This window comes from Zophobas morio, unplaced genomic scaffold, assembly GCF_036711695.1.
Source record: "Zophobas morio isolate AGI-343-1 ecotype UQ-CSIRO unplaced genomic scaffold, CSIRO_AGI_Zmor_V1 ptg000026l, whole genome shotgun sequence".
NCBI classification, from domain to species: domain Eukaryota; kingdom Metazoa; phylum Arthropoda; class Insecta; order Coleoptera; family Tenebrionidae; genus Zophobas; species Zophobas morio.
The window spans coordinates 7,718,132-7,744,292 of NW_026972131.1; the positions used below are offsets into that span (position 1 = coordinate 7,718,132).

The following is a 26,161-nucleotide window of genomic DNA, read 5'->3' on the forward strand; positions in this document are numbered from 1 at the left end:
GTTGGGTTCCCCCATGTGGTCGAGATGTCTTCCCTGTTCGTGGCGTCCATTCTTGCCTCCTATTGCCTTCATACTAGAAGTATTTACACTTACAGGCTCTTTTTTTATTCCCCCACTGGGATATATATCTTTTCCCATACATTTCGTGGATTTTTCCGGGAACTCGTGTTGGATGGAAATTGGCCGGATTGATATAAACTTCTCCATCTACTCGTCGGTTCCACCACAACGACTAGAAGGTCCCCCAGGTCTCGAGGCAAATCCAGCTTGAAGTCCCAGCTTGCGTAGCAGCTAAGTCATTATTATAAGCCCCTATTTAGACTTTTTTCGCGTATGTGAAGTGGCCCACTACGGTTAACTTCCATTGATTTAAAGTAATTTAATAGTAAATTGAAAGTGTTATTGAAAGTATAGTTATCTAATAATTTCTTCATCTTCATAGTTCAAACTTTTTAAATATTACTTAGTTACATTTCATGTATTAGCTTCTTCGTTCTAATTCAGTCAATAATTATCTTGTTAATTACGTCGTAATTGTAAAATAATAATTGAGTTCAGATAATCTTTCGAAATAACCTAAAAACTGTATAATGTTATAAGAAGGTGTTGACCAACATGCCGGTTGCTTATGGTAGATCCAACCAAAGGTGGATAGTGTAAATTCCTGGTCTTCGCATGCGAATACGGAATATTTTCCCGAGAGTTTGGAAAATTCCACAAGGTAAATAATACCCTAACCTCAATCATTTGAGAACTCTCAATTCGTTTAATTCATTCATAGATAGGGTAGATTACCATTTGAAACTAGCGGACTTGTGATCATGCGCGTTGGTTTTTGCCCGAGGGCATAAGTTTGGAAATTGAGGAACTCATTATTATTTCTCAACAATTTCAGTTTCTTTAGGGTTAATTAAAGTATATCAGGTTAGTACCTTATTATTGTACGTAATAAATTCTCGAATTTGACTGGCCTAATTAAAGATATTAATCGGAGAAAAGTTTATTAATGGATGTAACCCCTCCCACCTCGGAGTCTCATCTCATTTATTGCTAACAACAAGGGATATTGCTAGCCAAACCTAGGGAGAACACCAACCCTTCCTAAGGAAAAGAATTAAGGCAATATGGTGCACTACTACCTAGTTAGATAAAGAAATGTTCAGATGAGAAGACGTTTGCACAATTGAATTTATTTCTATATAATCCCTTGGGATTTTTTTAACATTAAGTCCCGCTGTAATAAATGGACCACCGTAATCCATAAAAGAGGATTAAAATCAGCCATTTAATCCCGGAAGTGCAAAATAATTGTTTGCATGCACTGAATAAAAAATTTAATGTACTTTTTTATTACAATTTCGTGAATATTTTGTTATGTGCAATAAAATGAACTAAAACTAATTTTAAAATACTAGTATGATATTGTCAAATTTCACTTGAAAATTCCTGCTGAAAGTTTTTTAACACGACCCAAAGTTTTTAGGATGTAAATCCTTACGCCCAGGGCAAAACAAAGGCTCTTCACTTTTTTATTCTACAGTATCGATATTTTGTAAAAAATTGCGTCAATATACATATCGTAATAGCACTTCCTTAATTATTTCCTCCAGCTCTCCAACATGGAGCCGGCAGAAGCCAGTACATTTTAGTTCTAAAGAATAATGTGCGGTCTTTTGATTACCAATTGACGATACGAAAGTTTATTGGCAAAGGTTAACACCTCGAGTCAAGTCGATCTCCTTTATTAGTATTGAACTACACGAGCCTGACGCTTAGTGTTACATTGATTTTATTTTACAACATGTTTTTCCGCGGTACTTTTAAAGGTTGCAGGCGTTATTTTACAACAAGGTAACCTGAATCCACACATTGTTACATGATTATTATGGATCGAAACTGCATCGTTTAACACCCTCATGGAGCATGTTGGATGAACTTTTACATTAGCTTCGGGTTACTTTGGAGGAAATACCTCACACGGGGTTCCCTACATAATTTCGAAACAATGGGTGTAACAACAATCTAGTGACGTCACTGATTGTTATTGGTGGTGCGCAATACTTGAGACCACGTTGCACTCTTCTCTTTTCACATAGGTGGGTAATTTGCAAGTTTATGCACTCGTACACAGTAATAAAATTAGCACTTTACTTAACATGAACACTCTACAGTTTATGTTTTTTCTACCACACGTTACAAACTATTCATTATTAATGTACGAGAAAATGGACATTAATTTTTAAGCGTTGCTGAAACATGTACCTATTTATATTGCCAGTCAAAACATTGTGCCAATCATGACTGTAATATCGATTAAATCGATTGGTAAAGAGTGTGACAGTAATAATTCTTCAACTTTATTTATCCCCATTGTTTTGTGTTTGTATCAATTCTAAAAATATTGTGTTAAAAGTTTTAAATAAATTTGTGGTGGTAAGTCATAGCAGCTTTAAATAGGAATCTTGTAACGTAATATATGCAATAAACAAATTCAAGTAAAAATGTTTTAGCTGTTCTAAAATTGAAGTAACTTTGGATTAAAAATTAAACTCATTTTAATTCACCTTCAAAAGTTTAAGTTAAATTGTCATTAGATTAAATCCGATGGCATTTCCTTTGATTATATTAGTTCTGATGATTGAATTCTAATACATACTGTTTATCACAAAATCAATATTAATTAAGTCATATGTATTTTGGTAAATGTTAGGAGTTGTAATTATTCAGACATCGATTGTATAATAACATAATAATAGTACAAAAGCAAACAAACTCTCTATGCGTCCGCATCCGTTTTTGCGTTGACAGGATTAGTCCATAAATGTTCAAAATATTCTCTTGACCGGAATTGATCCGTTATGTAGAGCACTCCGGTGTGGTTCGATTCGATATATTATTGTTTGGTTTTGTTAAAAACGTTTCGGTGTTAATTAATGGATAGCAGTCTTTTGAAAACGTTGTGCTTTATTGTAGATACCCCGGTCGTAACGCTAAAAATGGGCTCGACATTAAACCCGGACGACATCAAAGAAGGCGACGACGTTTATTTCGAATGCAATATCCGGGCCAACCCCAAAACTTACAAACTTTCCTGGTTCCACAACGTAAGTATTTAAGAAAACAACTTCCTCCGAACTTCGTTGTAGAGGCCGAAAACTTCGGAAACTCTTTCATATTACTTGTTGAATAGACCTTTATGCACGTATATTCGGTAGAAGAGCGCAGAAATCGGCGACCACAGGTAATGTGCCTCACTTGGGCTTTTACCATAATGTTCGGAGTGTACCTAATGAAACTGTTTTGAGAAGAATGTGGAAAAGTTTTTAGCGAAACTTTTCCACGTCGATTTCTATCACTTACGAAAGATATTACCAGATAGTGTCAGTTTGAAAAAGTTGAGGCTGTACTTAGAGTTGTAGGTAATACTTCGTAATGACAAAAAGTGATCCATGTCAAGGAAGTTATTTAGCTGTATTTCGTTGCTTTAACAATTATATAACAGTGCCGGTGCCATTAATTTTCTCAACTCTATCAAATTAACAGAGGTAATTTCGATAGCATTTACTGCTAATTGTCGTAAGGTTTTCTCATGTGTTCTTCTGTTGCGAATTTTAGTCATTTATCAAGTAGTGACGTTATACGTGGAAAACCGTGTTTTCAAAATGTTTTTAAACTCACAGTAATTGTTTTATCATAAAATTAACAGGTAACCTGAGTTTCATCACATTCAAATTATTCTTGAAAGAAACAGATTAATAACAGTCGCTTTTTTAATAACTTTTAATGCTAACGATAATCTTAAAATTGAATTCGGTTTTGCAGTTTCAAAATGAAATTGTAAAACGTTGTCACGACATTTTGATTTTTGAAATCTAAATGTTTAGGCTGAAAAATCAAGATAGATTCATAAACCACAAGTGTAGTAATGAACATTTATGTAAAATTTTGAGAACACATCATCACATTGTTGGGTGATTGTTAATTGTAACGAACGAATTGCTATTTTTCATAATTCAGAATTAATTTCTTGTCAGTAGTGTCCTCCATTTTTGTAATAAATTATGAGTTGCTTCGAGAATAAGGCGTCAATTTCAAGTTTGCCATTTGCGCAATCGCAACTCGCAACTTTGCGACGCCGATTTGTGTCAAAAATTATTATCAAGTTGAAATTTTCCATTAATGGAAGGAGAGCACAACAACGACACCTCAGCTCTCGGTAATCTTTTATTTCTAATGAAATAACACCGAGATAACGAAGCGAAATACCACTTGCGTCCCCTACTAGATGTGATGCGACTCGATGCTGCGACTTGCAGCGGAAAATTAACTGTTAACGCAAGGAGGGCGTAGATCGGTGCTGAAAAGTTGCGTTGCAGAAGTGGCTTGCGTTGGCGCAAATGGGCCAACTTGAAATTGGCCCCTATGAGTTGTCTAATGGTTCCTAATTGTGTCCTTGGTGTTCTAATAGGCAATTTATTTTCTTCATTATTTTATCTGTTTAGTTCGGAACTAAAATATTTATTTGGGTTCGCGTTTTACTACTAGATTCATAATTCTGCTACTGAGAAAATATGGGTCAGTAACTGTTAACGAGTACAATTTGCTCTCTAAGATGCTAGTGTTAGATAAAGGTTCTACAGATGCTATATGGTTGTGTTGGTACTCCACGTCCTCGAAATATACTGCCATGTTGTATTAACTACATTTGTTCAGTTTATAGATACTTACCCCCATGAGCGCGTAGGTACCATGATACCATGGTACTGTACTATGTTTATATTGACTATTTGTGTAGCAATTACGAATGTTATGCATTCTTGCCTAAAGCAGCATGTTTACGTTATTCAGACAACTGTCATTTGCATTATCCGCACATAAAGAAGAAACTTCAAAGGAACTTATGTATTCTACATTTCTCCGTTTATTCTTTAAAAAGATATCGAAATTTAATGGCAAAATGGAATTTGGGCATCATACAGGGTTTCTATAAATAATTATAGGGTCGAAGTAGGTCACGAAACTGGTTATCTAAGTTCTTCATATCTCAATCAATACAACTAATTCATTACAATAAAAAGAAAAAAAATTATTGTGTTTAAACGACACAGTAAATGTTGAAAATGTTCACCATAAGTACATGTGAAACCATATTAACTTGCGTCTAAAACAGAAATTTAAACTTTGGCCTCTCGTTGCAACATTAAAGTCTCAGTTTTCCTCTAGAATATTTTTCCCCAACTTTCAGAATGTTTTCTTTAAATTTATCTACCAAATTAAAAAATTGTGACAACCACTCAGTTTCCAGTTCTAAAAATAATTATTTTGGATACAACTTGATAATTTAATTTAATAATAAAATAAAGTTCGTGCGGCAGGAATAGTTTTTTAATTGATTGACATTTTTAGGTCGCGGTGTTATTTACTTTTTCAGTATTCTTTTATAGACTCGAAAGTTTTCAGCAAAAAAGGTAGCTTTCAGCCACGTTCCCCACGTGCTGATTTATGGTTCGGACGGTAAAGGGATATCGGGAAATTTTTCTTTATATAAATGAATTATGGACAAATTGGAGACGCTGAAAATATTTTTGCCACAACAACTGTACTTTTCAAAATGAATATAATAACAACAAAATATACATCATCGAAATACCTAAAAATGTTGGTTGTTAAAATGTAAAAGTTGATAAATAATAGTGCTCTGTTTTTGCATTAGAACACTTGACGCTACTGTTGCAGTAAAATGGTGATTAAAAGTTGCTTCCCTTATAAAATTGTATTAACATTATGTAACATAGCGTTGAGCTCCTGCAGCTTTTCATAATAATAATTAAAACGTGAGTTTGTGAATTAATGTTAAAATTACTTCTAGTGAGTACGTTAATTGGTATTTTCAGATAAGCAGTGTGGGAGTACTTTTTGTTTTCTACAAGAAGGGATAGTTTTATTTTGCTAATTTTTTCGTATAATCATAAAACTAAATTTCTCCTTAACCTATTGCAATGCCTATTGTAAATCTCATCCTCTTACCATTCCGTGACCTTATTCGTCAAGTTAGTCACTACGATAGGTCCTGCCAGCGTAAAGTGTTTACCAGTGGTTGTTTTCCTTTTCCCTTTTTTCTTTATTTTTGTGGTACTGTTACCTGTATTTCTCTAAATTATGATTTCCCCAAAGTGTAGCTCCAACATTGATGAAAACAATCCAAGATCTTGTATCAAATGCGTAATAATGATGTAATAATTTCTTTTGATAGAACTCTCCACATCAACTGCACTTTACAAATCTGTTAAACGTGACCTTAATACTCGTATTCAAAACAATGAGACTAATTTAAGGATTAAATATCACAACGGTTTTGAGGACCCGGTGGGTGAGGTGGCTTGGCATCTGCCCACTACACCTTGGGTCGTGGGTTCGATTCCCGCTCTGTCTCTGGGTGTTTTTGTATGTCCCCTTTTCCTGTAATTGGGCCTCTCGGCCTGTTGGAAAAGTAATTATTAAAAAAAAAAAAAAAACGGTGTTCCTACAGTACTGTCGGAAAACTAAACTTGTCCAACTGTGTATCCTCATCATTTTCAATATATTATCAAAATGTTAGAGATCTGAATTCTAAAATTGACCAGTTTTATTGTAATGTTTGCAGTTCTAACTTTTTCGTTATGCTAATCAGTAGAGAGCGGAAAATATGCAGCAAAATTTTGGGAAATATGATCATATGATATGCACCAAATTTATGCAAATATGCAGTAACTTTCTTAATATATACAGAGATATGCAGTTGCATATACTCCAAAAATTAAAAAAAAGATTAATAAGCGAACTAAATTTATTTACAAATTACAAAAACAGGTTTCCCGAGCTTACGTTTTATTACAAAAAATACATAAATCACTTTGCAAAGTGTTTAATTACATCTCACTAACACATAAATCACATTTTTAATGATAATATTCTTATACGAAAAAATAAATATAGACAGAAAAAATTAAAAAAGAGTTAAATAGTAATCGACTAATTTAATTACTATTTTGGCAAGAATTTATTTTTAAATATTTTTCGAAATATTCTAACAAAAAATTTTTCCGGTGATTCTAAAGTATGTATGTATTTGTAAATAGAAAAACTACTGCTTCGTCCACAGATGTAAAAATACTTACCGGTTTAGAGCAAGCGCGACAAAACACAGTTCCTTCTTGAAGAATAAGTTGTATCGCTTTCAATGCAAACTCACGACGAAAAATGATAGGATTACGTCCCTTGGACCACCACAAAACATATCATTAATACACTGATGCAAAGAACAAAAATATTGGGACTGAACGTATTTCCAAAAGTAATTAGGGCGCGAATTTACCTGGAAGGATGGCTTAACACTCGTGGTTTCTCCAAACTACCATAAAACCCAAACCTTTCATAGTTATTTGAAGCTCAGGACGATATTTGCAATATGATTCATGAAATTTCGTTTTTTCTAGATAAATGCCGATAGAATGACATTTTTTTTTTCAAATTAGCACAAAAATTGATAAAAATGCAAAATATGCACCCATTACGTGAAATATGCAGCAGAAGGCAAATATATGCAAATATGCAATTTTTTTATTGCTGTATTCATTTTTAATTAGCATGATTCGTTCACATATTAAATATCAAGACTTATATGCAAAAAATTGCGGATATGCAAATTTCATAAAATCCGCTCTCTACTAATCAGTGAACCCTGGCTTAATGATTCTGTATTATTAATAATGAACTGTTGCCTACTCAATATAATCTCTTCCGTTGTGATCGTAAGTTTCTTCGTGTCAATAGGTCTAGAGGTAGAGTCTCGGCTGCATTTAATGAGAAATACTTGATCTGTTATTTGTATACTTCGGTACTTGATAATAGTGTGCCTATTGTTGGTATTTTTTATGCAAATGTTTTATTGGTCCTTTAAACTTGATATTTGGTGTGCTTTATATTCCCCCGATATTTCTCTTGATGAGTTGGAAACAGTTATCTCTGCCTTTTCTGATTTTTCGAATGTCAGCACAGCTTTAACTAATAAAGTAAGTTATCTGCAAGATTTAACTCTACCCAGTTAAGAATATTTATAAAAACAACCATATAATAATATATGTAATTACTAATTAGCTGTTGGGTTTTAAAAGTTAACCCAATTTTTTTCGTTAAAAACAAATAAAAAATGAATTTTAAAGCACATATAAATCTGTAGCGGCATTTTTTGTGCATCCACATCTACATCAAAATCAATTTTAATTTTAATAATAATGAAAAAACTTTCAGAGTTTAAAAAATATATTTGTAGTCACTGCTACACGTGTTTCGGTACACAGTACCGTCTTCAGGCAGAAGAGTTAAAATTAATATGGAGTTTAAACACGTATCAGCCTCATCAATACAAATTCATCAAAATCACATTAGTATTTTCGTAATTTGAATCAATTCTGCCTAAATAACAATTTTAACATGATAGATGTTACATTACTTCGATGTTATTGTTACAACAAAACAGATAACTATGTTTTACTTTTTTTAAAGATTTGAAATATCAAAGAAGCTTTTCAAGTTGTATTTCTTGTTGCGTTTTGATTTTTTAGGTGCGGACTTCCGGTGAATAATCTTGTATTAGAATAGAAAAATAAACATCCGATTTAGTCTTTACTTTTATCATATCACATCAGCAAAACTAGATTTCAGAAACAGCACCGATCGGGCTTCTCACAAATCGCTTCCAGCGCCGCACTTAAATTTAATAGTTAGTATTCTGTGTGCTCCTTATGCGAAATCTTTCCTCTAGTTCTCTAACATCTATTGCATTTACAGGGAGTTGAAATATTCCAGAACGTCACCGCTGGAGTGATCATGAGCGACCAAAGTCTGGTTCTGCAAAGTGTAACTAGAGCCACAGGGGGCGCTTACACTTGCATGGCCACGAACGTCGAAGGCAAAAGCAACAGTAATGCCGTCCAACTTGTTGTCAGATGTAAGTGTAAAGTTCCATTTTTTCAAATTAGATCATCGTTTACTTATTCAACCGACACTGCCACGAGGATGCATTCGGGACCTCGGTTTCGTACTTGTACATTCAGGGCGTTCTCGTCTGGAAAAGAAAATACTTTGTTGAATATTGAAAATACGCTTCTCGATTTCCATTTTGCAAATATGTGGGAATAAAGTGAAGCTCGACGAACGTTATAAGGAAATTGCCTTGTTCAAGCACTTTGATCAACTGCCCAAATTTAACCGGCGATTGATTTAATCGGGTCAGTTCACTAGAATTCGCGCTCGTACGAAAATTTTCTTTTAGAAGCTAAAGGGAAATTGAAAGCATTTTTATTTTTCTTCCGTCGACACGAGAACGCATCTGCTTAAATTATTTTGTTTAAACGACCGATCAGCGTACATTTACAACAGTCAACGTTAAATACGCTACCCGCAAAAATTAAGACGACATTGATATTTACGCGAGAGAAAATCGTTAGCACAAACATGCAGCAAAATTTGAAATTATAGGTCAAAGCTATGCGACCGGCCGTCTCCAATTATTTTATTTACGTCAGCACATATTACGCTTTTACAAATTTTCTGTCGAAAGCATTTAACTGTGTCCTGTTGACTTTTTCTCCACATGACATGTTGATATTTTTACGATTTAGTTTTTTACATTCACTGTATTTTTAAATATACACTCTGACTTTTTACATATACAAATCCCTCCAATTTGTAGCTTTTATTGTTTCATTATGAAATCCACAATGCTACACTTGTGTCAGTAAAAGCTTGGTAATACTAATAACACTCACATGATTGCTGCTAATTATCGGTAATGACAATGACACATGTTATCTACAAATTGTAGATAAAATTAATAAGTGGACACTTCCGGTTAATTAAACTAATTAGGTGATCACATATACAAACACACTTCTATTTTTTCAAAGTTAAAGATGATTTTGTTTAAGAATTGGCAAACTATGTCTGAACTGTTTCAATTATACTTATAAATATAAGTATCGAGTTTTCCAATGCGTGTCTAGAAATTCTACAAATATCATTTTTACTTCAAATACATAAAATAAAATGTCGGTAATAGTGTGAAGTTTTATGCGTGATCTATTAACGCGCCCGTTTTTGAAAAAACTAAAATTTTACAAAATTACCATTTAATCCATTTAAAAAACTAGATTTATTTAGTTGTGCTTCGGGTGCGAGGAAAATTTAACTTTAATTTCAAACAACAATTGTACCTAATACAAACGAAAAATTTATTATAAATGACGAAACGATTGCTTTTATGGAATAAACCAAAATACATGTAGGATTTATGCCACAAATGAAGCCACGCTGAGCTGGTGTAGTTATAAAATACCACTGTGTACCGGTCAGCTTGTTGAAATTCTCATATCTCGCGACAGCAGCTTAAAGGGAAATCTAGTCAGTGGAAAATATAACTGGTAATTTGTGGTACGAGATTGCGGTTGCATTTTTTTTTATTTTTGCGCTTTAATAATTTCATAGCTCTTCTTGTGCAGGATAGATTACATAAAAACTCGCATAAAAAGTAATCAAAGTGGCAACACTCAGGGTCCAAAAAATCGAAGACTAAATCTGTAAAAATATAGCGCAGTATGCGTTAGAGCTGTTTATCTTATTATAAAACAAAATTTAAGCATAGACTGAAACCTTTTGCAAAATCATACACAAATATCAACGCTGTTGTTGTTTTGCTACATTTTTTCTTCACGTTTACTACACATACCTGAACAGGTCAAACGATTTTATAATCAACCTTGATTGCACTGGTATTCTCATCCGAGCACATTTGGTTATCTACAAGGTAGTAGTGCAGCATACTATTTTCTCCGCATAAATTACAAATTAAACATATCCTCTGAAGAATGATCTTACCGCCTATTGCCACGAGCGGTCGCCACGCACCTCAAACATCAAACAACATGCAAGTGCTTCCGGTGCTCCCATCCAAAAATCCAGGTGCAAAATGAAAAGTTAACGTTTAATTTTTTTATTTTATTATCAAAAATATGATATGTATTTTTATATAGAGTATTCTTATGTATAACAATTCTTTTAATTTTCTCATCTTAAAATTTTGGCAATTTGCCTCTTATGGTGGATGGTAGATATAAGAAATAAGGGATAGTAGTTTTGTTACCAAAATACGCCACAGTAAATCACAATAGCCACTTTTATCTTCGTTGATCAAATGAAGATCTCACCAGAAGGACGATTTTTTGACAATCATGTTTATACGAGGATTACCTTTGCGATTACCCGTCAATGTTAAGTCCATTCTGTGTTCCAGTAACGACAGTTTGGATAATTTGGTTCTGATGGCAGATAAAATTACGGAATTCAGTTCCCTGGATGCACGCACTTTTGAAAATTCTCAGGTGAACAGATCGGCGGACCAAATTTCTCAGCTTGTAGACCAGGTCGCTCGACTTACAGCCTCGATAGACGCATTCACTACTTCTTCTCACGCCAAATCGTTCCAATGATCGAAGACATGATCCAAAACACCCGTCAAGAAAAACTTGTGTTGGTACCATTCAAAATTTGCTGTAAAAGTCAAGAAAGGTATCCAACCTTGCGCTTTCAAAAAACAACAGTCGATGCCGGAAATCAACTAAACCCATTTGTTGAAACGGCACAGCACAATCCGGTCGAACATACTTTTTGCCGTCTTTTAATAACAGACAAATTTCTTACTAACAAGGGGGCAGACGTGTCAGTGAACCCACGGAACCTGTTACCAAAGTGTAAAAAGCAAAAATGACAGCTGTATGCAGCTAAAGGTTCACTAATTGAATCTTTTGGAAAACTTTTGCTCGCTTTGGACCTGGGGTGGCGTCGGCAGTTCTGCTGGTCCTTTATTATCTCAGGAGTCAAAACCCAATTATCGGAGCAGATTTTTTTAACAAATTTGGTCTTCTGGTAGATATAAAAAGTAAACGGTTGCTCGATGCCACTACACATCTGTCCTCTCTTGGAAATATATGTAGTAGGAGTTATCTAACACTGCAGGTCGTCGCTCTGAACACAAAATATACGGCTCTATTGACGGAATTTTCAAACATACTAAATGAAAACCCCAACTGCAGTGTTAAGAAGTCTACTTTTTACCGTACCATCTCCATGACTGGTACCCCATGGCATGCCAAACCCAGACGACGGACTCCTCCTAAACTCAAACAAGAACGCCTGGAGTTTCAGCCTAGGATAGACATCGGTATTTGCAGGATTTCGGCTGCCAACGGTCTCGTAAAAAAAATTTCTTGGACTTAGTACGTGCGTATCACCATGTCCCCATAGCACCAGAAAATGTTCAAAAAACCGCTGTGGCAACGAAATTGCGGTGTGACGGACGGACGGTCCAGAATCTCGCCGATTACGTGTGATGGCGGCGTACCTGTGTCAAGTTTTTGGTCAAGTAGTGCACTGATTTAAGAAACACGTCTGGCCGACCTAAGCTTATACAGCGACCTTCGCGCCGCCGGTGGTGACGCTTTCGGTCAGGAGAGGCGGTCGCTCGGGCGCCAGCTCCCTCTCCGGGAGAGGGAGCGCCGGGGTTTCTCTTAAGCCGGAGACGCGGATTTCAGGTGGTGAGCGCCCGCGAAAACACAGGAGTAAAATAAAACGGCAAGGAATATTTTAAACAATGAATCGGATTTATTCCCTGCCATCACGCTACACGGCTAAAAGAATAAATCTTACGGCTAATCTTAAAAATAAAATTATAAAACGGTTTTACAAAAAAAAGGATAAGACGTCCGGCACGGTCGTTCCTCCTGGGCGGAGACTGGTGACGGTGACGACAAAAAAAACGGTGACGGTGGTACGGTTTCTCGCTCGGGGGCGGCGATTCAAAAACCGGTACAAAAACGAGCAGAAAACCCAAGAGAATACTTACGATGGTCGGTTTCAACTGGGGGTTCTGTACTTCTCAAAAACTCACACTTCAAAACAGCGACAGCACTTCTTCACCCTCTGAAGCATCGAGGCAGAATCCTCTTCCGCCGCGGCGGCGCGGCGATCGCGTCTTTACCCCCAGCTCTCGCGGTATGCGTCACGGTTTCAGGCCCGCGAAAATTCGCTTGCCTGAAACCGTATTCAAATAGTCCAAAAACACATTTGGACTATTTGAATTCACAAGACTTTCTTTTGAACTTCCGAACCCAGCTCAATCATTTCAACGCAGCATAGTGGATGACTTAGAGTTCGCCTACATTTACATAGATAACATCCTGATCGTATCTGAGAATGAAAATAAACATGAGATTGACATTCAACAAGTTTTTAGGCGACTTTCGGAAGCTGGTATAAATCTCAACCTGTCAAAATGCTCACGTAGTGGTTCAGAAGTTTCTTTTCTTGGATATCGAGTATTAGCTGCAGGCATCGCGCCTCTGGCAGACAGTGTCAGAGCTATAAACGAAGCTCCAAGACCATCAACTATCGCAGAACTTCGCTCATTTCTTGGTTTATTAAATTTTTACCGGCGTTTCATGCCGCAGACAGCTATAACTCAACACATGCTGTTTAAACTCCGCAAAGACACTAGGAAGAAGGACAAACAGGAAGTAGTTTGGAGTAGCTTAAAAACAATTATCAAACGCGACTGTTTTGGCCCACCTAGTGACCTTCCTCTTGCCTTAATGGTTCGGATTTTTCTCTAAGACTTTGTCTCCAATTCAACAGAAATATGGTACCTACAATAGGCAGCGTCTAGACGCATACTTCGCTATCAAACATTTTCGTTACTGTCCAGAGCCACGAAATTTCATTTTGAATACTGATTACAAAGCGTTAACTTTTGCGTTTCAACAGAGCTACGCCAAGACAACTACGTCACCTTGACTTCATTGGTCAATTTACAACAGACATAAGATATCTTCCAGGTAGAGAAATCATAGGTGGCAGTAGGAGGTGAGATCATCGTTCAGGCGATGTGATTACTTTAAAATTTTCACGTGGAAATCAGTACTTTGTATTACTACTAGTTAGATAATGAAGAGTGTTCGGATGAGAAGAGCCAGCACAATTCATTACGTCGTATTCGACTTACAGTTATGTATTTAAGAAATTGGCTCCCCGTGCATTTCATATACGCTTTAAAGGATAAAAATTCGCCTAAATGCACGTAGCATACACCAAGTGATAATAACAGAACGTTAAAAGAAAACTGGGCGAAAAATCCTTTTACGAAAAGACAGCTGTGTAAGCTCGGCTTGTAAACTCGACTTACTTAAAGCATCCTGCTGCATTTTACTACTACATCTCACTGGTTTTTATTTTCTCCCTCTATACTTTTAAAATATTCATGTTTTAAATATTATAATATTTTATAATAATTTACGCACTCATTGAGTCACCCTATATGTAGGGCATAGTGCGTAGTGCATATTTGCGTAATGGTTCAACATTAAAAAAAAGGAAATCCATAACTCCAAAAATAATGATCTAAAAATAAGTGTACAGTTATTTTGTATTTTTAATGATTACAATCAGAAGTTCTCTTTTGAACATCATGTGTAACTGGCATGAATAGTTGAATGTTGTCGGCTGACTCGAATAAAAATGCTTTTTTAGGCGACTTAAACTGAAAATGGAATTTTTAGGCCTCAAAAGCTGTCTAAAAGTAAGTCTTTTCTGGCCGCAAACATTTTTGGCCGATCTGTGGTGGCGGCATCTATCCATAGTTTTGCATATTATATTAAGATACCGATATTACCTACTTTTTCAAATAATGTGAGATAAATAATATCAAATAATAATTGCATACAAACTAAATCTAAGTTCTAAGACCTCAAATTATTTTGTTTTTAAAAAATTGTTGGGTAGCAGTGATAAAAGTAATGTGGATATGTTCAACACGCCTCCAAACGTTCGTACTGACGCTGACACCGCCAGGTTGAATTTGCTACCCAAGAAATCCGCCGACCTTTATGAAAAACATTACAATCTTTTTATGGACTGGTATAATCAAAGAAAAATCACTAGGTACAGTGAAAACGTGTTGCTTTCTTATTTTTCTACCAAGACAAAGAATTAGATATCTTCAACATTATGGTCAATGTTTTCCATGATTAAAACAACGTTATTGATAAAACAAAATGTCAACGTTGCTAATTATTCGAATTTAACTTCCTATTTAAAATGGAAACGCTACGAACTCAAGAAGTCCATGATGATGTTCACCTAATGTATAAGGTTAGGTAGTTATATCAATATATTAAAACTGAAAATCAATCATTTGTATAGTTTATAATGAAGTCGCCTAAAAAATCTTGTGTGTACCACCGCCAAAAAGTATGATTTCGGCCTCGCCCTATTTCTGGCCTCGGCTAAAACTCGGCCGAAAATGAAACACTTTTTGGCCTAGGTACACAAATAGCTATTATCCATGGATCTCGATATGTATATTCATATATTAATGAATAATTCTCTATATAAACAACGTTTTGTCACCTTTAATTGACATGCTTAGTTTAAGATGCATTGCACTTGTCACAATCCCTATTTCACTCGAACTATAACTGATTTAAGTTTACACTAACAGCGCAAAGATAGATTAGTTTGAAATTTGTATTAATGCAGTAAAACTAATTTACTGACTTGAAGGATATTGTAGAAGCCGTTACCTAATCAATAGCAAGTGTAAAATTTTACCGAAATTCTACACAAATTTTCTGTAGACCCTTCATAAAATCATTTGATCCGTCATTACCCAATAAAAGTCAGAAGATTAATCACGCCGAGTAACAAATAAGTACTTTGGAATATTGACAAAGTATTAGACAATTTCCGCGCAAAGATATTCGGCCTTTCACCAAAGGAAATTTATTGCCAACGTTGTGGTGTTGAGTCTCAATCAATCATAGGGTAAATATGCATCAGGGATCAAAACCCAGGAGAAGTAATTGACCTCAATGAAAGCCAGATTCTAAGATGCATCTGTTGTGAACAAAGTTAGCTTGTTGACGAAATTGGAAACGGGACCGATCGAGTTATCTCAAAGTTAAATAATAACTTCTGGAGTTTCCGCCGCTATTCCCACCTAAAAATCGATGCATGTGAATACCGCTTCCAGCCTTTCAGTTCTCACTTTATTTCTATTGTTCTATCTCTCATAACAACCCATGTACCGTATCTGCTAAGAAAGAAAATTGAAATTGCTTCTTTGCTTTGTAAAAAGCGGCAACGATGACTTACAATAACGACGGTTGATGTTTTAGTATTATCATTAGCAACTCTGTCATAAAGTCGGTAAAAGATGGGCCCCATGGCATCTTATGTGACGGCGATAAACATGAAGGTTTTAGCAAAGTCCTTATCCTCTGACAAAGATGGGAGACGACTTTTTTTACACAAGTGTAATAAAACTCGCAATAAAGCTGTAACATATGATCACGGTTGTGATTGCTTAAAGCAACGGTATATTACCATTTCTGTGCTTCGACGCGATTTCTCTGAAGGAACTTTTTATGTTGGAGAAGATAGATTAATTTCTTTCAAGTTTTGTTATTTCAGTGAGTTCGCCGAACTCCATTTCTCGTCGAGGAAATCAATATGCATATGTTTCGGTTAAAAACAAAGCAACGAACTATATTTAGAATTTAAATCATATTTAATGTACTAAAAATCAACATTTAACCAATTTTAAATAAATTATATATATACTTTTAGTAATGATATTGTCAAAATAAGATATTTTTCTACTTATGTTAGAATCAATTCATGCGTACATTACATAGCAATGAACAACTATAGTTTATTCGAGAACTAATGGGGGATTTACGTAATTCATTATGTACTTTGATAAAATGTTTCCGGTTTAACCTAGTAAGGTCAACAAGTCACCTGCGATTATCTCAACTAATAGTCGAATTGCCAGTTTTATGAGTTAATTAATGATTGTTCAAAGCACACGACAAAAGAGATTAAAGAGAACTAAAAGGGCACATTTTGATTTGTGTACTGTCACAAATATCCTCTATCGGCATTACCTCACTCCCTAACTGTGTTAAAACTGAACTCATATGAACAAATGTGTCACTTGAAACTTCAACAAATGAAAATACGTAATCAAAAGAATCATGAAACATTGTGTCAAAGAAGTTTGGTAGATATTTGAATGTACGTCAAAGTTTTAGCTTGAAAAGTATAAAACTCAAGACAGTTTGAACACAGAATTTCGGCAATTATTTTTCCTTCGTGGTTGTACGTAATGTTATTCGGAGGAAACTCCTAAATTAGTTACGAAAGAAGGAAATTGTAAATTATGAAAAACTCCCAAAGCAGCACAGCCTCTTAGTGAAGTTGCAGTTTTTAACGAAATTAATAATTAAATTAACTGCCTTGTTGCTGACTACTGATTTCGACGATCTTGATTAGCCATTAAATGCATTATACTGTTTTTGCCCAGATTTTTATATATGTACGGATGAAATATTTAGTTGTCCATCTTTCTGAATATATTAATCGCAACTATTTATTTAGTTATTTATTAGTCGTACTCGAATGTTTATAGCTGATTCAACACAGTTCGTTATTTCCGGACAAAACTTATTTAATTGACTCGTTAATACGGTTGTAAATTAGGTACTACAAGTAATATACTGCAAGTTCAAACTGCCAAAAAGCCAAAGTTGTGCGTATTCAGCTCTTTTGAGTTCGAGAACGGCAAGTCGAGCTTTCGATCTCTGCTATCTGAACAAAAGATAAGTTGTCCCTTAACGGTTTGGAGATTCTTCTGCTTGAAAGACTGCATGAAATGAGGCGCTTAATTATTTGTAGAAGGTCGTATTTCAGCCTATTCTCTCCATTATGTTTCTCTTTAATATTAAAATAATACCTATTATAGATATGGAATCCTACACATACTGATTTGCTAAAAGAAATTTAAATTATTATCGCGAAATATACATTTAAAATTTATCTCAAAAACTACTGCACTCATTGTTGTGAAAAATTAGATATATTTTAAGAATATCATGTAAATCGTAACTGCCCGTAGTTTCGGAGATTATCTGTCCAATAAATCGCCAACAAATGACAGACAAACTACACATTGTGAAAAATATCTTATACCAACCCGGCGCATCCACCAAATTTTAAGTTTAGATCATCCCGTTTACCGATAAATCTACTGAAAAAATTTGGTCACAAAAATCATAATACAACTCAAAAGCAGCCGTCTCAAACATATTAGAAGCTTCATTTTCTACTTATTAAGCTGTCAATTAGCAAGTATGTCATAAACTAATGACTTAAAATTGAACACTGCTTTTTATCTGTCGATCCTCCTGTGAGATCGGAGTACTATAATACTTGGAGTTTGTTTTGTAATGTTGTTTTTTTATCATCGGATGCACACTACAGTTTCAAATTTGGTGCTTAACTTTATCCTCACTGTATACATTTGAAATTATGCATCAGACAGAATAAAGGGAAGAAACATCATTAAACATTCATAGTTTTTCCGACTTTTATTTTTCGTTTCGCCGTATTGTGGATAACACGAAATTGTGACTTCATTTTTATAAAATAATTAAAAATTGCTGGTTTCATAAATTAATTTGAAGTTTTCGGGGCAGCTTTCGGTTGTTATGGCGTATTTTACTCCGACTGGAAAATCGAAAATAATGTAAAACCTCCTCACATTTAAATTCACGCTATAAATAAGGCCCCGTATGGCAAACAGAATGTGAGTTGTACAAAATGAAATTAAACGCCATATATTCGCATAAAGCGCCATTGTTAGAGCACATAACACGAGACAGGCGGAATTATACAGTAAAATAAAAACTTATTGCGCTAATATTAGCTGTAAATGGGCATATTATCCATTCAAAGTAACGTATCGCGCGAGTGGACAGGCCAATAATTTTCCAACGGCATCATTTTTGATCCGCCCCAAGGAGAGAAAACGTGAGATCAGCACAAGTGTTATAGCTGCACCCGAAATACAAAGTTTTCATTAAGCTGACTTTTAAAGTACGAACAGCGAAAATTAAACAACAAAGGTCGACGTTCCATCCGATTTCCATCGTGTTTAGTTGAACGTGAACGAATCAAATTAAAAACCCGGGACGCTTATAAAATGACATTACTGACCATGCAAAGCAAGCTTACCTTTGTGAGCGAGGCAGCTTGTCTGGCAAATTAAATTTCCTGTCCCAGCATACTCACCCTTTGACTTGCGACTGTTGAATGGATGAAGAGCGGCTTATTTGGACCACTTATCGAGGAAGCGTGCGATAATTTTGGTTCGAAGAAAACCACTTGAGTGTGGACTACAATTTCAAACGGGATCATTATTTTAAAATAACACAACATCCTTGACCCTTGCGATCCTCCTCCGGGTCTAACCGGCTTCGATTGGCCGGAAAATCACAGCACACAAAAGGTTTTTGCTTTTCACTGCGTCTAATTAAATTGATATTTCTCTGCGTTTGTATTCCGCGCGGATTTCACCCAGCAGCAAAGTGTATTACTGTTATATTCTCTGTACGCTTTTAATATTTCCGCATAAACCCTAACTAACTTAAGTTTACGTCTATATATACTTCTAGTTTTTATCAACTAGTTCGAATATTGAACAGATTTTTGTAGAATGTTTTTCTCCTAACTTTCTTCAATGTTCTAATAGTTGCGATATACTGCAATACACATATTTGGATATAACTTATGTCCTTCTAACATATACCCTAGTATATCTACAAAATTTTATGATGCAAAATTTTCTTCGCTGACAATGTTGGAAATGTCTCTTGTTCTTATTATATTAGAAATTTCGATCAATGTGTTTGTATATGTTACTACTGGAAACATTTTTGACCCCACAAGTAGCAGAAGACAATCTGAAATAAGTAATTCTCCTCTTAGGTTTTAGAAATGAAAGAAGACTTAAAGATGGTATTTTCATTTTGAATTTGCTCATTAAAATATACTTAAGTTTTCCACAAGGAAGAATTTGTGTCAACTTTGTAAATTCTAAAAGTGGCAAAAGAAAATACACACTTATATTTCGGGTACTTTTAAGTATTCATTTCGTTTTAGACAAGAGTTGAATTTAGCTAAAGCTATTACCAATCTATTTACTGAAAACCACTTTTCTGTTGAAATTAAACTCTTTTGTTCAGATACAATTAAATTCATAATTCTGGTCACATTGTTTACCAGTTGTTGCGTCATCAGCAAAACGGATGCGATTATGGGTGGGAACAAAATCGTTTACCGAAATGATGAAAGATAAAGGCTATAGGATGGATTCTAGCTGCAATTCTTGTTTTATTATACATAAATTTCAACAAGATTAGCAATGAATAGCTCAAACGGGTGAGTGCAATCTTCTATCAGAATGCACGAGGTTTTTGTTCGAAAGTAAACCGCTTTTATAATAGTGTGTCGGAAGCCTCAACTCTTCCGTCCGAATTATAATGTTGTAAGATCTGACAGGCAATTTTCAAGTGTAAATCGTTTTTCTGGTGGTGGTGTTTTAATTGGACTGGTTGATGATATTGCTTATTCTATATTGATACATCCATGGTCGGAAATATAGTTCCTTTAATTGATCTTTCAATTTGCAAATGTAATATTGATTCATTTTCTTTTTACCTTGTTGTGATATATATCTCTCCGGGCAGTAAAATTTATGATTTCGAGCTCCTCTTTGATTCCTTGGAAACATTTTTTGTAGATAACCATATTCTCCTAATAGAAGATTTCAACCTTTCTCGGTTTAATAATAACTCGTTTTCTGCATTTCCTACTGCGAAATTAAATATCTTGGCTAACTTTTGTCAATTTTTTAACTGAATTCAACTTAATTTGACACCTATGTATATAATAGAAGCCTGGATTTAGTATTTATTACTAATATGAGTCCTATTACTTCAGACATTTTTTCCTATAGACCTTCATTTAGCCTGCTGCCTGTTTCTCAAGATGACCTTATCTATATTATGGCTAAACTTGCTAAACTTGATCAAATCCCGAGCTTTGCAAGTTGATAATTACAGGCCTATATTCTTTCCATATTCGCAAAAATATTTGAGCAAGTAATGTCTCTGAATATCTCTACAAATGTGTATAAATATTTATCGGCTAATCAACATGGATTCTTACCCAGGCTCTTAACTATCTCCAATCTAACAAATTTTGTCCAGCAAGCAAAAGAAAAAGTTGGTAACAAAGGGCAAATTCATGTCATCTATACAGACTTTTCGAGTGCATTTTTCGATAGTGTCAATCATGAGATACTCTTACGCAAACTCTGTTCTTTTGGGTTTTCACCTAATTTGTTGAGATTTATGAGATCTTATTTAGTTAATCGAGAGAATTATGTCTCTTATAAAGGCTACAAATCCAGTGTTTTTACAGCAGCCTTCGGCGTTCCGCAGCGATCTAACATTGGTCCTTTGCTGTTTATCCTCTTTATTGATGACTTGCTCGCCATCTTGAATTGTAAGGTAGTGGCGTACGCTGATGACATTAAGATATTTACATCTATATCAAGATGTAAATATCTTAATAAATATAGATGATATTATATTGTTTCAAGAGAACCTAGATATTATTATTGAGTGGTGTACCAGATTTCCCTTTGCATACCAAAGAAATAATTGTATTAATTGCTTCCACTCAATATGGGGGCAGATATTAGAAAAGAAAAATATGTGTATGGACCTTGGAGTAATTTTTGATTCGCAGTTGTCTTTTATTCACAATATCACCAACAATTGTCCGTCCAGCTCAAGAATGTTGTTCAGTTTATTATGCCATAAAAATCTAATTTCTCCAAATTCTGTGATCTATATAAATTTTGCTTGCTCATATTGATAAACGAAGCAAAATATATGCGAAACGCACATTTTATTTGTTATTATCAACGTCGCGTTTCTTCCGCACAAACTTTTTAAGAAATTTTTCTTTATCAGCTCATTTACTTATTAAAAATCAGGCGAACATATTTTATTATATAAAAATTGAATTCATAAACATAATTAAGTCTTCTAAATTTACGGTATTAACGAAATAATTATTACTCCTAATTTCTTTGACCATTATTATTGAAGTTTCGTGTTTTTGACGTTTTTATACCTTTCACTCTGAGTGTATAATTTCCCATACCGATTCGCATTTACTTAGATTATTTACTGTTTAACCAAAATGAGTCTACTTTCAAAACGTGGAACTTACAGTCGATGTCGGGAACGACGTTAGATGTTTGGATAACGTCTGGTACGCTTAAACTATTTTTTGTAATTTTTTATTTCTATATAAAAGTAAATATAAATAAATCTGACCTTCTTTTTTGCGACGGATGGACGGTCCGGAATCTCGCCGATAACGTGTGGTGGCGGCGTACTTGGGTGCCAAGCCTTGGATCGACTAGTGTCGCTAATATAAAAACACGTCTGGCCGACCAAAACTTATGCGGCAATCTTCACGCCGTCGGGGGTGCTCTCAAGCTGTCAAGGTGGAGGGAGCGCCGGGGTTGCTCTCAAGCCGGAGACACGGATCTCAGGTGGTGAGCACCCGCGCGCAAGATAATAAAATAAAACGGCAAGGAATATTTTAAATAGTAATCGGGTTTATTTCCTGCCACCAGCTATACACCTAAAATAATAAATCTTACGGCTAATCTTAATTAACTACAAGACAAATTAAATAAACAAAAAGAATTAAACGTCCGGCACGGTCGTTCCACCTGGGCGGCGACTTCCTTCAGGACGGGCTCCTCCTGGACTTGGGGGTAGCGACCTTGAAACTGCAAATCGCACGTGTGCACGACGGTTTCGACTTGTAACGGTGACGACAATAAAAAAAAATCACAATTACTAAAAGTGATATTAACATAGTTCGTGAAGGAACCAGATACCAGTCGTTATGTCACAGAGTTGTTAAAAAATTTCATTGTTCTGTGGTAATTGGACGAACCAATTGACTAAGTTTCTTATTAACTATGAATTGAAGTTACTGAAATTAGGAAAGCTTACTGACCTTCTAACATAAATCTATAATAACATAAATAAACTTCACGATGTAAGCATTCATTATACAGAGCGCTGATGGTGATGAATGATTACATTATCTATGCAAGAGTTTAATTTTGTAGCTTCTTGTACCTTGATGGACATATTGAACTGAGCAGTTAAATCAATTAATTTATATTTTACATAACCATTAATTAAGAAGTTAATGTCGAACTCTCCAACTACCAACAAATTATTATTTTTTTGCTTCTTAGCAATAGTTCAATCACTATGAGTTTACTTCTAAATAATACAAGGTGTGTTGATATATGGAATAGTTTTAAAACGCTAGACGTTTAGCCACACCTTACTGGAGAGAGATACTGAATTGCTTAGCGATTCAAGAGATTACAATTTTAGTTCGTCGAAAACAGTTATGCTGTAGGATGAGAGAACTTCAACCGGTCAATTTTAGAAGTCAGAGAAATTTTAATATCGTCTCGTTAAATGATGTAAATAGTTCCAATTTCCTCAACTCAAAATCGCACTTCGCGTAGTTAGTTACTCTTTAAATGTACTTTTACTTGCTACTGTGTCATAGTAGAGTAGAGATGGGCAATATTTCGGTGATTATCTCACGATGATCTGTTTTTTTACTACGGGTCCAGTCACTCTTTTCATGGCATAACGCTACATGTCATGTAAAGTGAGTTGACGAACATTATTATGACCACTGTCTAAAATCACCGTGACTGAGAAACAACGGTCATTGTTTACGCCGTAATCCAAAAATTACGCTATCGCTCACCTCAGTAGTAGACTTGCATTTTCCAATATGCAGCCAACCCTCTTTTCTTCGACGCTACAACTACCTGTACCAGATACTTCAGCGGTCCTTTGATCCAGTTTTTCTTGGCAGAACGATATTATTTGAAAAAAAAGAAACAAAAGGACGTTGTAGTCATGGAATCAAGCACTGAGTAAGTATATTTACTCTACAATCTAGGCAACATATGATCGATCACTTTGTTAAACAACTTGGAAATTGAAGTTTTGCTAACATTTATGTCACATCATTTCTTATTATGCATATATTTCCGAGCAATTGCCTGAACTCTACAAGAACAAAAATATTCTAAAAAATTTAGGTAAAAATGTAACACCGAAAAATTAAAAAAAAAGTAATTGGACAAAGCAGTCATCGAAAAGCTTTTCACATAATAAGAAATTTGATAATTGTTTTTTACAATTTACGTCACTGCTTGGCAGACAGAATGTCTCGAGAAGGATTCATTGACAGCAAAACTAGAACCGATAAAATTCGAACAAAATATATCCAGCTTTTTGAAAAAGTTACAAAGCTGGGCTTTGCGGTTTTAATTTTTTTTTTTTTTTGTGAAAACCCCTATAAGTTAAAATATGTATATAATGTTAAATTAAATGTCAAGAAACGTGCTAAGCGTATGTTTCAAATGAGTTTCTTCTTTGCAAAATTTTGTGATGATGTCAACATTTTTTCAAGGACACGACGGACATCTATTTGGAAAGGGTTCAGGGTAAGAGTAATAATAATAGTATTGTAGCCCCAAATTTTCGAGAAAATTTTCATTAATTTTTTTGAGTCCTCTTGTATAAGTAATTCTCAAACATTGATCAAAGATTATTTCCACAGAACTTCCATTGCTCTTGAAGAATAGTCCAGCTTTTTCAAAACATTATAAAATTTGATTTTTCGTTTAAATAGTAAAAACCAATAGCGCAAATAACACCCCAGAGCCCCTACCCCGCAGAAGATAACTAACGGAAAAATGTAGATATTCTCAATTTCTCAGTACATGCGTAACTTCGACTCCTTATGTTTATACTTCAAAAGAATTCCACTATTGCACAATTATCAGCGGTTAAAAAAAAGTGAAATTTTCTTGATATTGCCTCCTCAGCGCAGAGGATAGGACTGATTAATTAATTAAGCAGACTCAGTTTTTTTACCAAAACCACTTATAAATTTGAAAAACTCGATAAAATTGTAAGATGACGGTCAAATTTTGATTAACGATTTACCATGCTTCGAATAACCGTAAAATATTTGCAAGATTTCAGAGCATTCGGTTTTTCGAAATTCAAACTTAAATTGCAGTTCTGATTTTTGTCGATGCAAAGTTTAAAAACTCAACACGGACTCATAAACCACAGATGCAGGAGCATTTTATTTTATAAAATTTAAAGAAAATTTATTCGACAGAATTGTAAGACAACGTCATCATTTTTTAGAGAGGCCATAAACGAATACATTTTGATTAACGTTTTATTAAGTTTTATCAATTAATGTTTTTACAAAATTGCATTTGGTTTTGCAATTTAAATGTTAAATTGTAAATTAGAATTTTGAATTCTTTCTTGCAGTCTTTTGTAAGCAAGCAATAGCATTCCAACTTCTGAATAGGGTTGGGTGGGCACTTTTGACTTTGCTTTAAATCTTAAAATTTATCACTTAAAATTCAATTCCCATCTTACAGAGTCTTAAAAGCAAGCAGTAGCCCCACTCACCCACTCCTTCTTTATTCTAGTGACTAATCTTAATATTGTAAATAAATAAATAGCAAGTAGCCCAAAGATTATTCTAGAATTTTCAGATCCTTTCATATACTTTCCGATAATTGTAGGTGGTTTCAGATCCTTTATAATTTTCCAGATTCTTTAGATTCATTTATATTTGTTGAGGTTCTTTTAGATTTTTACAGATTTTTTCAGATAGCACAAATTCTTTCAAATTTTTGAGATCCTTTCAGATATAGGTATATATTTTCAGATCCTTTCAGGACATTTCCTATCTTTCCAGGAAACTTCATATCTTTTCAGATACTTCCAGATATTTCCAGATCCGTTCAGATCCCTTCAGATTCTGACAGAGGCTTTCAGTTCCCTTAAGGTGCTTTAATATTCTTTCAAATTCTTTCAAATCCTTCCAAATCCTTTTAGATTTTCGAAGATTCTTGCCAAATTCTGCCAGATTTTTTCAGATTCTTTGAGATTATTTGAAATTTTTTCAAATTTTTTTAGTTTTTTTTCGATTCAAATTATTTCAGTTTCTTTCAGAAGGTTTCAAATTGTTTCAAATTACTTCACACTCTTTCAAATTTTTTAAGATTTTTTCA

At 34.6% G+C, this 26,161-nt stretch overlaps 1 protein-coding gene across 1 annotated transcript in view; it reads left to right on the forward strand.

Annotated features, from left to right (window-relative positions):
* The window catches only part of LOC135136196 (contactin-1), a 548,953-nt gene that overhangs the window by 448,507 nt on the left and 74,285 nt on the right, over positions 1–26,161 (forward strand). The window contains exons 8-9 of the mRNA XM_064065367.1: positions 2,974–3,104; positions 8,830–8,989. Of these exons, the coding sequence (XP_063921437.1) occupies positions 2,974–3,104; positions 8,830–8,989 (291 nt within the window). The remainder of the gene's footprint in view (positions 1–2,973; positions 3,105–8,829; positions 8,990–26,161) is intronic.